We start from the raw sequence: 14,798 nt of genomic DNA on the forward strand, positions 1-14,798 counted from the left end.
AAGCTATAAATAAATTGTACAATCAGAGAGGTAAGGGGGGGGGGGGGGCAAGTCTGAGCCCAAAACATTGTTTCTCTAACAGATCACTCCAACACCAGTGCTGCAACTCTGAACATCACTTTTGAACATGGTCACATAACTCCAAGTTCAGAAACACGACATTTACATTCAGAACAAAAAAAAATTAAGGTACCTCAGATTGTACAAGAACTACTGTACTGTATGATTTTCTGAGATTTACAAGGGCTTACATTGTCTCATGAAAGGCTCAATAAGCAACATCACCACATCACAAAACTTTTGAGAGGCATAGTGAAGGGAGTAAGGAAAACAACACTAACTGCACTGATTTGCCTTCTCTCAGCACCCAGAAATAATTCAAGTGGCTTTCAAAATTTAAGGCTGAAGTTAAGGAAGCAACAGATTGCCTGTGGTATTTTAACAGCTATCTCACCTCAAAATGCAAATTAATGGGCATCACGTTTTGGCTCAAGTTTAAAAAACTCAAACCAGAAAACTTCTATCAAGTCCAATCTAGGTCTTTATAAGTAAATGTGCTAAAGTAATTTTTTTCATCATTTATAATCCCTCCTATTTAACTTCTGGACATGAAATGCATGACAAATACATGACAAACAGGGATAATTTATTAATTATCAAAAAATTCTGTAGAATATTTACAAAGCTTAAGTCATAAAAACCATGGGCACACAGTCTTTCTTTTTAAAGACACTTTTTCTTTAAGACTTCTTCTTTTTTCTTCCCCCCTTACTCTGTGATTTCTTTTTTCTGCCCTCAAACACAGGTTTGGCAGTCACCATGACTACGTTTCCCAGTTCTTCATCTTCACCACTTGAGCTACTGCACTCCTTTTTCTCTTCATGGTCCGCTGCCTCCATTGCAGAGACATTTTTCCTCCTTCTTCTCTTGCCTAAATCTCTGCTGTCCAATTCGTCTACTGAGGAGTCACTAGAAGTTTCTGAAAGATGCAAATTCCCAATAAAACCACCTCCATATAAATGTTCTTTTCTGGAATCTGAATGTTTTCTTCTCTTTCCGCTTTGGACTTCTGTTGCCACAGCTTGATGATTTGCACAGCCTGCAGTACTTTTCCCCTTCCTTTCCTCATGCTGTTTAAGTTCAATCTGTGTAACAGCAGTGGCCTCCCGAATTTCATCAGCTGCTTCTTTTTCCTTTCTCTTCAGACAAGTCACAGCTCTGCGTAGTCTCTGACTTTTAATAGCTTGTTTTTCATGCTGTGCTAGTCTGAAGAATGAATCAATTCGAAGCTGAGTCTATCAAAAATAAAACAGAGAAACACCCTTGGATGTTTTTGTGATGGGAATCCAGTTGTTACCTCAGCTATACTAGAAAACATTCCAAATTAAAGCAGGACAAAGGCCTAATGAAATTAGTATGCATCCAAATAGATGTGAGCAGTAAGATGCATTACTACGGTAATACCTATACTTTATTATAAACTATGCAACAAGAACCTTTACAGAAACTAAATAATAAACTCCAGTGAAATTTTATAAACATTGTGCTGCTGATTAGACATATGTTGCTATTTTCAACCCTAATACAGAAAATCTCTGTACTGCTCTTAAGTATGTCCTCACAAACACATCCTTAGCTTCAAGCTGTTAAAACAACAGAATGTTTACTAAGCAAATGTTCTAAGTGCACCTTACATTTGCATATGCTAGTGCAACAAAATGCGGTCATCTGACACAAGTTCATTGTAACACATGCTGATACAGCGTGAAGACTTAATAGTAGAAGTAGTAGTAACACACAATGGGTCTGTGTTATTCAACCACAGCTAGGCTTGCTGTATAGACTAAGCTAGTCCTCCCTATTCCCTCTACAATTGTCTAGAGAGACAGATGCTTCCAAAGGATGTTCCAGTCAACCTGAAAGTTTATGGACCTAACTACAAGTTTTGGTACCTTTCACTCCTTTGAATGACAGAGAGAACCTAGAAGACTGATTTAGAATATATATCTATCTTGCTCAAGGCAAAAGGAGAAAAGAACCTGACCTTAGGTGATCAGTTTTACAACTGACTTTGAAGGTATCACAGCACGCACCACTATTCACTTTTAAGTTTTATTAAAGTTGACAGCACATTTCTTCAGAAATTAGAGTAGTATTATTAATGGGCACTTGCTCAATGGTTCAGGCTGCACTTCTCCTCAAAGGATACGGATGGTACCAAATGGTCAGTCTCACTTCACCAAAATTTTCAGGGCATTTTCATAAATCATTCTTAGAGACAGCACACCATCTTTTAAAAGTACTAAAGGGACTTGAGGTACCTGTAGTTTCAGATACATCCAGAACAACAATCTGGACTTGAGATAGGTGCTTGACAGATAACAAAATTTGAAACCAACAATTGAAATTACGTAGAGTGCCTCACAGCACACCCAAATCATACCGAAATGAAGTCTAGAGAAGTTTAATGACTTTTAAAAAAAATATATATAGTAAGATTAAAAAAAAATATGGACAAATCTCAGTTTCTGAGAAATATACTTTAGGTCAAAGCCTTGCTGTACATTCTAAAATGCTTCTCTCTCAGTTTTCCAGTTACCCTTAAACTATAGTTTTATACTTCACCTGCTGCAAGTTCAGCTGTTTTATCACAGGTAAAAGGATTCCATCTATCTTTGTCCTAGTCCAGCCAAAGTGGTCTTGACAGAATGTGCAGAATGTTAAGGACATTTACAAATGGCTATTACTAGTATTTTGTAAACACATAAACTGAAAATTGCTCAAATAAACGATGCCTGGTGGAAAGTGACTCTACTTTGAGGTTTTTTCCTACTACAAAACCAGAGAAACTACTCTAAGTTACTACAGCTGACTTATGTGGATGGTTCCAGTATTACACTATGTATCTTACTCACACTGTTACAACCCTATCAGTAACAGAACCTCTTCTCTAATATCATCATTTGCAAAAGCGTGTCTCAGTGAAGACAGAGATCACTTTGGTTACACAGTACCACCATAAGAAAAAAATACCTTATTTTTACACTTGTGCACACTGGTAGTTTTATTTACTGTTTAACACACTATTAGCTCCGCATGCATTGCTATCAACTTTTCAACAATTCACTGCAGCTTAAGCTGCAACAGATGGGAACAACAGGCACTATTGCAAGAAATGCAGCAAATAACTAAGGGTAAAGCGCAGACTGAACCACCATTTCTGACTATGTTTTGAAACATACTTGTGAAAGACAGCAAGCACACATCAGGAGCATGCAGTCCCACTCTGTCTAGAAAGAGGTACAGCACAATGAAAGAAACATAACACCACAACGAACTAGTCAGTCAAGCTACGAGGCTCCCCTTGCACCCGAGGTGAAGCAGCCCGCTCTCTGAGGGCAGAACAGCCCTGAGTGCCACACACGTGTAGCCGCATTCCCTTCCATTATGGAGCTGGTATCATTGCAGGAGAGCACAAGCAGTCAGGGCCAGGGGCACCGCACACCAACAAGATGTTAAGAATTTGACACTCCATTACCGACCGAGCCTTATGAACTTTCATCTGAGCACTTTATCTAACAAGTCCTGCCATACAGTAAAAGGATATTCTCTGATCTGCTCTACATCAGGCTTCCCCCAGGTGAACGAACCCCTCGTCTCATCCACCACAGGCTTCAGGTATGCTTCTGCCACTGCTGGATTTGGGAAACCTGAAGAAAGCTGCAGCTCCTGCAGCTTCTTCTTGACTTTGGTATCATGTGGATCAGGTCTCACTTTCTTGTTCTTCTGAGCCTCATTCCACCACTCACTGAAAAACAGAGAAAAGTATTCATTTGCCTCCATAAAATATAATTTGGAATATCAAGAGCCACCATGCTAATTTCAATAGCCTTAATTAATCTCCCTACTTCGGTAACTACATGAAATGAGGTAGGAAATTTCCAAATAAAAATGGCCAAAGGGACATATAATCTGAAAGTAGAAAAGACAAAATATATACAGTAAACGCAGCCACTGTAAGCCACAGTAGCAAACATCACCTAGATTCCCCATAAGCCGCCAGAAGCCTCTAAATTCAGGCGGCCTTAAATTCAGCCTCACTTGGGAAGGATGTTCCACACCTAATGATCGCTTTTGGAGGGTTTTTTATTAAAATAACAAAACAAAACTTCTAAGCATCCTTGCCGTTGCGAATATAACTGGCTTGGCCCTCTTCAAATCATAGAATCATAGAAAGTTTTGGGTTGGAAGGGACTTTTAAAGGTCACTTAGTCCAACCTTCCTGCTATGAGCAAGGACACCTTCAACTAGAGCAGCTTGCTCAGAGTCCTGTCCAACCTGACCCTGAACGTTGCCAGGGATGGGGCATCTACCACCTCTCTGGGCAACCTGTGCCAGTGTTTTACCACCCTCATTGGGAAAAATTTCTTCCCTGTATCTAGTCTAAATCTGCCCTCTTTCAGTTCAAGTCTTGTTCTTCCCCACAGCCTACCTGTCTGTCTCTCTCCAGGTCATCCATTCCTCACTCAAGTCTCTTTTTCTCTACGAACAAGCTACAGCACCTTCTCACAAACTCAGGGAGAAACAACCTCCACTCCACTACGGATCCAGCTCTGCAATGAACTCAGAGGCAGTCGCACAGTTCTACAGCTGTTCTATTGTCTTCGTTAGTCTCACTGTAATTGCTGTATCAACATGTCACCTTATTTACGTGCCATTTCAAATAGTGATATAACAAAGTCACATATTTTACAGTTAATTTAGTCTCCTTAATGATGGTCATATGTTTTGGAGTATGCTTAAGCAGCAGAAAAGTATATTCACTAATACATTATGGAGAGACAAAAAAGCAAAATATGATAAATCATACGCAAATTTTAAGAGAGGTTCCAATCCATGTCCAGGAAATTCGTTTAAAATCTCCATCGCTGTTACAAAGCCAACATTTGGGATGCCCTCAGTGTAGTCACTTCCAAGCAAGTATGCCAAATTAATTAACTTGCTTCGATCCAACCCTGTAAAAGAAAGTGTGCAAACCAAACAAAATCAGTGGATTCAGCATCTGTTCTCTTACAAATTAAAAAATAATGTATTATCTGAAAGGCAAAAAAACAAAAGGAACACAAAGGCATTAACAATTAAATTGCATTTAATTCAACATCAGAATTTGCTAAGTTATATTCTGGAGCAGTGTCAATATGCTACTGCTAGCTCAAGCACCAGCAGTTGTGCTCACTTGGCAAATACATCTTGCCAAAATTAAAATGTTACAATGTAAAGACCATTAGAAAATTCTGGATTTCTAAAAGCTAAGAGATATTATTTTACATTTATTTCTCCAGTTACTCTCCTTTTCTCATCTAATGCTGACCTGAATAACTCACAAATCAGAAATAAAAACATTCAGATCCGCAGTTTTGAATGCTAGTCCGTCATATCAATGCCTCTCCTTCTTAAAAGTGTTCCCAAACTGGAAGCCATTTGCTCTGTGCTAGTGCAGTTACTAAGTAGACCAAAAGAGCCCGTGAAACAACTAGAAAGAAGGAACTCAGCTAGCCACTTCTACCTGGTATGCTGTAAGATCTGAGGCAACCAGACTGACTTTCAGTGACTAGCCTCAGGAGTTTAGATTTTAAAAATAGTAATACAAAATTTTTTTTTAAAAATCAGTGGAGAAAAGGAGGGATGTGTGTCTAAGCATACAAAGCAAGACCATCAGCAGGCCAGCCAGGATATCCATCAACTGCCAAGAAAGAAGAGTTCTGCAATGCATGGAAAAGGAGAAGTAGTACAGGACTGCAGAGGAATGTGACATGAAGACCAACAGTGACTATTTTTCACAAATAAATAGAAGCTCTGGTTTATTACATTAACAACAACTAAAAAAACACACATATGCTTTTACAGCAATCCTTTCCAATTAAGCTACAGTAGCATACGTAAATAGATTCAATTCAGAATATATTTTTCCCATAATTTTATGTCAGAAAAGTCATGCAGACATTTACCCAGAAACTGGTACAGTAGTTCATACCTCAGCTTTGATGATCATCACATTAACTCAGTGTATTAAATGCAAGCGTAACTCAGAGCTGCAAATTCAGAGGGGCCATCTGGTAATAAAAACAGCAACCCAACTGAATGTCTTTAGAGCCTCTCCAAATAACAGGCATTGTAATAACAGACACACAAAATTCTGTAGCAAATACAACTTCAGAAAGATACATGGCAGCACTGCCTTATTAAAGACTGTATTTAACAAACAAATACCTGAGGCTTACCTAGCTGGTTTTGAAAATCAACGTACTGATAATATTCCACATATTTGTTTTGACTGAAGAAATTTTTATAAACATGTCGTGCACCAAATAACCAAACATCACTATCATCAGTGATTGTCCCAGAGGTCTGATCAGTAAGGTCCAATATAGCACACTGTGCCTCTGCCTCCATCGGAGCTTCAATATATGGAATGCCAAACAGATGGAGAAGCTCCTGTAGGAAGGAGAGAAATAGACTTCGTGTTTCATCTGAAAAATGAACTTCTGCTTGACTCGGAACTGCTAGATTCACACTTGGGAGGTATTTAATAGCAAATCTTAATTTCCGCTAAAAAGCACCAAGCATAGTTAAGTCAAGGGGCAAATCCCACTTACTCAGGCAGATAGTGCCACATAAGTCAGGTACTACTTGATCACATTATTACTACACAGTTTGAGAATCTGCTATCTTAATTACACAAGCATACTTAAGTATTGTGCTTTCCATAACCACTACTTTAACACAAAGTCCATGCATTGCAATTATGTGGGCTCTGTGAAATAAAGTGGCACAAATAAAACAAAAAAATCAGTCATCACCTTCGCTCAGAAAATAGTATGAAAGCACATGAGAAACATTCATATCAAGTAGGAAACAGTGGGCAGACTAGCCACCCTTTGGATGGTGTTCTGATATACATGTATTTTGACACATTTTACACAATTTGCTTTTATGGAATATATTATTTAACCTCAATTAAATATCCCCTACCTATAGTTAAGCAAAATTACAAACAGCTTTTGAGAAAATGTTTGACTGAGGTGGAGGGAGAAACCACATCATCCTATATCCAATCAAAATGACTCAACAAATACTACCTGGCTTTCCAAGAACATCTGTCCTGTTACAGAAGCAGCAACACGTTCCTGCTGCTGTTTTTGAGCCTGAAGCATATTCTGCTCAGCAGAAAGGTCATTTTCTAATTCTTCTAGTTCTTCCTGAAAAATAAACCGAGATTTTAATCATTTCAACAATTCAGGTACACTTAAGTAAAGCAGTAAGTCTCCGACTATAATTATTCTAGTAGTATACGTTCCATTAATCCACACTTTGAGGTTGTCATAGCTTCTCTAATGAAGTAAATTGTAAGACCAGAGGTAGGTCTATTTATCGAAACACTAAAACCTTGACGTTTCCCTCTGATTTCAGAGAGATTACGGTTAACCATCATCTTTAAAGAAAAGTAAGTTCCCATAGAATTAAATACATATATGAGAGAGCAACAAATCAGTAAGAAGTTGTCAAATAGTTTTCCTTAAAAACTGCTTGGGGACACAGCACCTCATTACTAGCTCAGAACAAAGAACAAGGAGTTACCAAACTGACGTCTTGCCACTCATCCGCTGCATCTTTACCATCATCTTCTCTTTCAACATCCTGATCATTTGCCAACTGCACTTCATCAGACTCCTTCAGCAAGTCCTGTGTGACGGTATCATGTCTGTCCGTCTCCATTTCTGGAAGTGCTGTTTCATCACTCAGTTTTTGATCATATTTAGTAGGAAACTCAGACTCATTACTGATTTCAGTATCCACTTCAATAAAGCTTCCTATTAAAGGAAAATAAAGATTTCAATTTCCTGCTGCTTGTTTAAAAAGAAGTATTTGTATGCGTTTTTAACTTGGGCAGTGATTTTTTTTTTTCCCTATATGCAGTAAGTAGATATAAGGATTGTGAAATTACAGAAGCCAAGTGGTTGACCATCAATACACCAGTTAAGTTCAATGTATACAACAGCATGCTTTCCTGGTTCTCTGTATTGTATACTCAGGTTTCAATGATAAAACATAACACCAAGGGGAAAAACATAGATCAGATTTCCTCCCCACCTCCTACATACATAGGAATAGATGTATTTTAAAGCATTTCTTAGTAGGAGAAGTTAACTTTAACTGACTACAAATACAATATGGTCCCATTTTCTTATCTTTTTACACAACTAAAAAGCACATACCATCAGAATCACTGTCTTCAGATTGTGATAACCCTTCTCTTTCCTCCTCAGGACCTTTTGCTTCTGGAAAAAGTATAATATCCTTTTGTACCTCAGACACATTCTCTTCTGTTTGTGAAATTATCTCCTCTGTATTTTCAGAAATTTTCACATTTTCCTCATGTTTAGAAAGGTCTGTTGTTTCAGCATGAACTAAAGCCCCTATACTAATTTGTACAGGGGAACAGCTGGGCTTCTGCGTGCACAAGTTTATATCCTTATCTCCCAAATAATTTACGTCTGTTTTAGAACCATTTTCTTCTTTGTCTACATCTTCTTTGCCTTTTGTAGTATTATCAATACAGGAATAATTTTCAGCTCTGGATATACTGGCATCCAGGAGCGTAACAGGATTTTTTTTGAACTCCTGACTCTCTTGTTCAAATTCAGCATCTTGCGTAATCACTTGGTTTGACGAATAAATTGTAGATGTAGGGGGGTTTTTTCCCTCCTTAACTTCAGGAATCTGATCTTCCTCATCTGAGCTACTAAGCAGAAAATCCTTGACTTCTGATCTTTCTGGTAGCACTCCATCAGTTCTAACAGCAACAACTTCCTCCCTTTTATAACCATCACTCAAAGCTTGCTGAATTGCCTGTAGTGACCCTGGAGACACACTGCCTTCCTCTGTTACAGATTGGTCCACGTTCAGTTGTCCTGTATCTTCATCCCCCACTTCTTCTTCTGAGCTGCTTCCTACCATAGCTGCCTGGATCGCATGCAAAGTCCGAGGAGAGGGTGGTGCTGTCATCACATTGTTATCTTTCTCCATCTGCAACTTGTCAGATGCAGCCAGCTTTGCATTAGCAGGAGATTCATTGCTTTTATTCAATTTAGTAAATTCAAGCATTTTTGATGAGGGTCCTGCAGTAGTTTCCAAGTCTCTATTTGTAGCTTCTTTTGCCTGAATACCTGAAAGAAATTTTTTTATTTTTTTAAAGTAAAAAATGGCTTTATACTAACATTCCATTTTACGTAATGAACATCATTATATAAAGATTAACAAACCAGTTCTACACATTTACAGATCACAGTTAATTATGTCTAACAGTAATGCACATTTCATACAAAGTACTGGTTACATGCACCTGTAAACAATATTCAGTTTTTTCTTAAAACTGACAGCTGCAGACTGCACACACCAAACAAGAGGTTTTATAAAATTAAGACCTGACATACCCTTTATTAGGATATAGTGAGAAGTATCTTCAGAGACTACCCTCCTAGATTCCACTTCTTTCACAAAACCACCTTCATTTTCATATTGTGTTTGGATTTCACCCGAGTGCTGTTGATTCAATTCTTTTTGTACATTTTCTATGCACCGATTGAGGTTGCTTTTCTTAAGCAAACCCCTAAGCTGGTACTGGGAAAAGTCATTGGACTCCTTAAAAAACAAAACAAAACAACAAAACAACCAACCAAGTCAATTTAAATAAAATGCCACTAGCTGCACCTTTCAAGTAAGTTTATTTACCACGCTCCGGAAAGCCTTTTAGGAGTTTCATTTAAGCAAGTAACATTTGTCTTTTACTGACTGCTGCACTCCCAAGTGACAGCAACACTAGCCCAGTAACACACAATTCTAAAAGGTACCATTAAGAAGTTCTGAATGCTGGCTAAACATGACGAGATCTCAATGATATGACCAACAAAACTTATCTGGCTAACGGAGCTGGTCCCCATCTTAAAAACAATGCAATTAATAACAGAATCCACATACGGATGGTTAAAACCATCTTAAAAGATGATGGTTCTTAGCTTACACTTGGGCTTAAGCTATCACTTGATCCGACATATGTTGTACTTCTAAAATCTAACTGTGCTCTGAAAATCTATTGTAGAAGTGGCACTACATGATTCTTCATTTGTCTCAGAATGGCTTCAGTACATCTGCCTAAGCCACAAAAGCCTTTTCCCAGCTGCCAGCTCCCCTAACAACCTGAGGGTTTGGAATTCAAGCTGCATTCATTCTGCCCGGTTTATCCACACCAGTATTATGCTCTTGCAATTGAAATCTTGGGTCTAATGCTGATGAGGCAGGAGACACAGCATGATTTTTTCCATTCTTTCCAAACTGAATTAGCTCTGCCAATTTTTGTGGAAATCAAGAGGTACAACTCTGAATAGACACACAGGAAGACTGTTAAAAGTCTCATTGGCTGTTTTTTCCCCCCTCAGTGTAACATCTCTTATTAAATAGGCCTGGCAGTAAAGCTTTCCAGATGTGATACTCTTATGTAGTCTTCATCTGCATTAATGGCAATAGTTCTATTCTTATGGCTTGAAAACTAATATAAATATTACCTCTGGCATTGCTTCAAATAATGTTCTTTTTCGCTTTGTAAATTCTTTCATATCAGTCAAGATCTCATGTTTTATTTCTGGAGGCAGCTTGTTGAAATCTTCTGATTCAATATCTACAGAATGAGGATTTTCACATAACTCTTCCTATAAAAACAGAAAACAACATAAATATCTACTTTATATTACAGCACAGCAAGAACAATAAAATATTTAAAGCATCCTTGCAAACAACCCCCCACAAAACCTTTGTTGCAACTTCCAATACTGTGAAGAAACAAAGGTCAAACATTGGCACAAGCTTCCCAGGGAGGTGGCGGAGTCACCATCACTGGAAGTGTTCAAAAAACGTGTAGACGTGGCACTTCACGACACGGTTTAGTGGGCATGGTGGTGTGGGGTTGATGATCTTAAAGGTCTTTTCCAACCTTAATGATTCTGTGATTCTGTGAAAGCAGTTAAGGGGAAAAAAAAAAGGAACTACTACCTAATAAAATAAAGCACATAATTGTTGATGCACGCTATACAGAGAAAATTGGTTTTATTCTGTTTACAAAAAGGTATTTAGTATAAATCACAGAAACAGTTCCTATAGCCCCAGCTTGTCTGATTTTACCCTTCCAAAGAGGTTCTCCTGAATGTGAACTACTTCAAAGATAAACAGTATTTCCAAGTTTTTTCTTTTTTCTTTTTTTTTTTTTTACTTTGATGAAAGCAGAAATAATTTTATTATTCATTATGCCGCCTTCTTAGGTTATATATTTCTTCTCTCCTTTTTCCAAGAGATCAGCACATCAAAGTGAATACAGAATTTATCTGTGAAAACTCAAGGACTGAAGTGCTTCAACATCAATCCATATTTGGAGAAGCATGGGAATTTTAATAAATATGCTGTCTTATATGTACATACACATGTACACAAATGTATACATTTCCCTTATATCACTATAAAAAACAATTTCTTCTTCACATGTCCAGAGAAAGTAGTCAAAAGGAAAAAAAAAAAAAAACCAACCACAAACCATAAGAAATTCCTATTCTGCTGTATTCCAGTACAGAAAATTACATTTGTATTTCTTCATTAGTAGGAATTTATAGAGTACTGAAAATTAATTTGTTTGCTTGATCAGTAATGCTATAGTAAGACCTATATGTCCAAACACCTTTTTTTTTTTTTTTTTTTAACCTTTTTGACTTTTAAGCACACCACATGGATGAAAGGATTGTTCACAGCAACAGGGCAATGAGGATGCACTTACCTGCAACATCTTTTTTTGGCTCATTCTCACTTCCCATTCTTTTTCATCTTCCTCCTCTGAGCTAAAAATCACAAAGAGGAAAAAAAAAGATGTAGATATTTACCTAGGAAAATAAAGTTCCTATTTTAAGCAAAAGGACATTAGTCATCCCTGCACCAGTAAGTACAAAAATTCACACACAACTTCAAAGTACACACATATATACAGGCATATACATACACATATAATACATACACAAGTCAAAAGATTTGAACAGAAAGCAAGAAGGCAGACTTACATCAGTTAAAACTAGATTGAGACAACTGTTGCTGTTTTAATCATTACCTGATTCTTATTTGGCCAGCATTTAAAGTATATAAAAGTATGTGTAAGATGTGCAAAGAGTAATCTAACTGATAGCTCCACAGTCCCACTTACTGTTATTTAAGGTGTCACCAGTTTGATAACTACATACAAAGCCTACTACTGCTGAACACATCTATGCTACTGAATGAGGGGATGCAAACTGGAATCTGCCACACACCAGCTACCCAAACTTGAACAATCAGTTCCATTTAGTCATACAGATATGGCCACAGAGACTGAGGTGGCACTTTCATCCCTAAGCATGAATCCATTGTAGAAATTTAATCTGTGGGCTGAGAGCTTCTTCTGTTACTTTCCCACAAACAACTAGAAGGCTTCTGTATCCAGAGCTATAAACCAAACTCTCCAAAAAGAAACTGAAATAAAACAAAGAAATATACTTTATATATTATGGAGTCTCATGGGTCAAAGCAGCATCAAAAAAAAGTGCTTTACATATTTATCTGATTTTATTATAGCCATTTAAGCTATTTTTCTTAATTCTACCTACCTGTTCTTCTCTTCTTTCTCTAAAGAAGGCAATACATACATATCATCAATTTCTTCTCTTCGAACTTGTGTAATACTGGGCAAAACTTCATTGCTTAAGGAAAGCAAAAAAACACAACCACAAAACCAGTGATTAATAGCTACATAAAAACTTTTGGCCACTAATAAACAAGGGGAAAATTAATTTTATTCTTGCCTTTTGCCTGTAAGAGCAGTTTTGATAACTTGTCTCTTCAAAAATGTTTTCAGGAGTTTCTCTGTAGTTTTCCTGGAATCACTGATGGCAACTTCCTTTCTTTGTCTTCGCTTAGCCTGTGAAAATAATATTAACACCAACGAGATTTTGCTGGATGCTGAAGATACGCATCCAGTGAATTACTGTTACAATTCTGTGTGCTGAGTCTATGAGCAACTCCTAACTCATCCCGCATCAGTGGGGACACAGCCTTCAGATCCTCTAAATCTCTCTATGTCAGTTTCCTCTGCAGACCTCGGGAACAGTTTTCAGCTTCTGGGTACAAATGCTTGCAAAAGTTGCATTCACATTCGTTCTGGAGCAAGACCCAGGATTTATGCCATCACCTGCCTCTCTGCAATCTGGTTTCTACACAAATCAAACCCCAATATATCAAAAGGGAGATGCTGCATGCTCCAACAGCTAACCAAGACTGCGATTGCACAGAACACCTGCACAGCTGTGCACTTCAAGCCCTCCATCCTCATGGCTCAGAATTAAAAGCTGAATAAGAAGGAAATTGAAAACAGCTACTTAGTATCAACAGACTTACATCCTATTTTGCATTGCAATGACTCAGCAAAGGTATTTACCAAGGTTTGTCTCTTCAGAAGTGGTGCCTCTCCATCAAAAACAAAAACAGGCCGAATTCGGAAGAACAGTAACTTGCAGAGTCGATGAAACAGAGTGAGAAGGTGAGCATTTTGTATGGAATTACCACCATGATCTCTGGCTCCCTTTATTGCTTGGTTCAACCAAATACTGATATCTTAAAGAAACATTAAGAGGAAAAAAACGTGCTAACACATATACCATATTAATAGTTTCTATAAAGTACACATATTTGACCCAGTGGCTTTTGTACACTATTCCAGGCTTGACTTATTGAAGCCAAGGTTATCCAAATACCTGTGAACTTTGGAGAAGAATAAATTCTTGCCCCTGTCACCCTGGACAAAAAGCAGAGTTGAAACAACTGCGCAGTAAGTAGCAGCTCCCCAGTTATCTTCAAAAATACATGTAGGGTAATTTCTTTCCACATCTTTCCGGCATTTAACCAATGATATATGATAGGAAAGTTGACGCAAAAGTATTTAAACTTTTTTTCGTCTTATAGTCCTACTGAAAGGAACACCTTTATTTATAAGGCACAAAATCCTACAGCTCAACATTTGCGTAAGGGTACCAATTTAAAAAGTCTCTTTTCTAAAAGATTAAAAAAAAAAGAGCTTAGTATTCCACATATTCTACAGCATAAAATCAACTTATCAAAATATTGTTGTCATTTAGATTTGTTTAAAAAAAGTTAACCCAAATAGATCACGTAGAAGTAAATGAAACAACCTTCCTCGCAAACTTGGTTCCTCAGCTTTACTTTTAAAGGATACCAACAGCAAGAATTTTTCCTTCAAGCATTTCTGGGTTTATAGGTCTCCCAGCGCATTCGAGCAGTTTCCAAAGTCCTTGAACTCCCATTGTGCTTTCTCGGCTACTTTGAGAGAGAAGAATCTATAAGGAACAGAAGAAGGAATTACCCCATGACGAGGCAATCATGCTTTATTAGCGAGGATGCGTTATTACTGCAGACAGAAGTAACGAGGCGGGCTGGGCTGGGGAGGGCGCCCCGCCGCCCCGGCAGCCGCTCGGGCCGGTTCCGGACGATTCCCTCAGCTTTCACTATGTCAAAAACCTTTAAAAAAAAAAAAAAAAAAAAAAATATCCGAGCAAGCGCCGCGCTAGAGCTGCTCGCCGGCCGGCCAGCAGACAGCTCGAAGGCAGCCTCAGCTCTAGTCCCTGCAGAGACCGCCACGGTCCTAGCCAGCCGCCCCC

At 38.0% G+C, this 14,798-nt stretch overlaps 1 protein-coding gene across 1 annotated transcript; it reads right to left on the reverse strand.

Moving 5' to 3' along the window:
- Window positions 1–654: 654 nt before the first annotated feature.
- On the reverse strand, window positions 655–14,444 carry LOC309416907 (DNA excision repair protein ERCC-5-like; the record flags this gene model as incomplete). Its single annotated transcript, XM_082014288.1, has 15 exons — window positions 655–1,295; window positions 2,626–2,709; window positions 3,607–3,808; window positions 4,871–5,015; window positions 6,282–6,495; window positions 7,140–7,259; window positions 7,639–7,871; window positions 8,277–9,227; window positions 9,495–9,702; window positions 10,623–10,766; window positions 11,879–11,939; window positions 12,735–12,827; window positions 12,930–13,045; window positions 13,562–13,737; window positions 14,357–14,444. The coding sequence occupies 15 exons, from the start codon at window positions 14,442–14,444 to the stop codon at window positions 741–743; spliced, it is 3,390 nt and encodes a 1,129-aa protein (XP_081870414.1). The 3' UTR covers window positions 655–740.
- Window positions 14,445–14,798: the final 354 nt, after the last annotated feature.

The sequence above is a fragment of the Phaethon aethereus genome, assembly GCF_964289735.1.
Source record: "Phaethon aethereus genome assembly, chromosome: 1".
NCBI lineage: Eukaryota > Metazoa > Chordata > Aves > Phaethontiformes > Phaethontidae > Phaethon > Phaethon aethereus.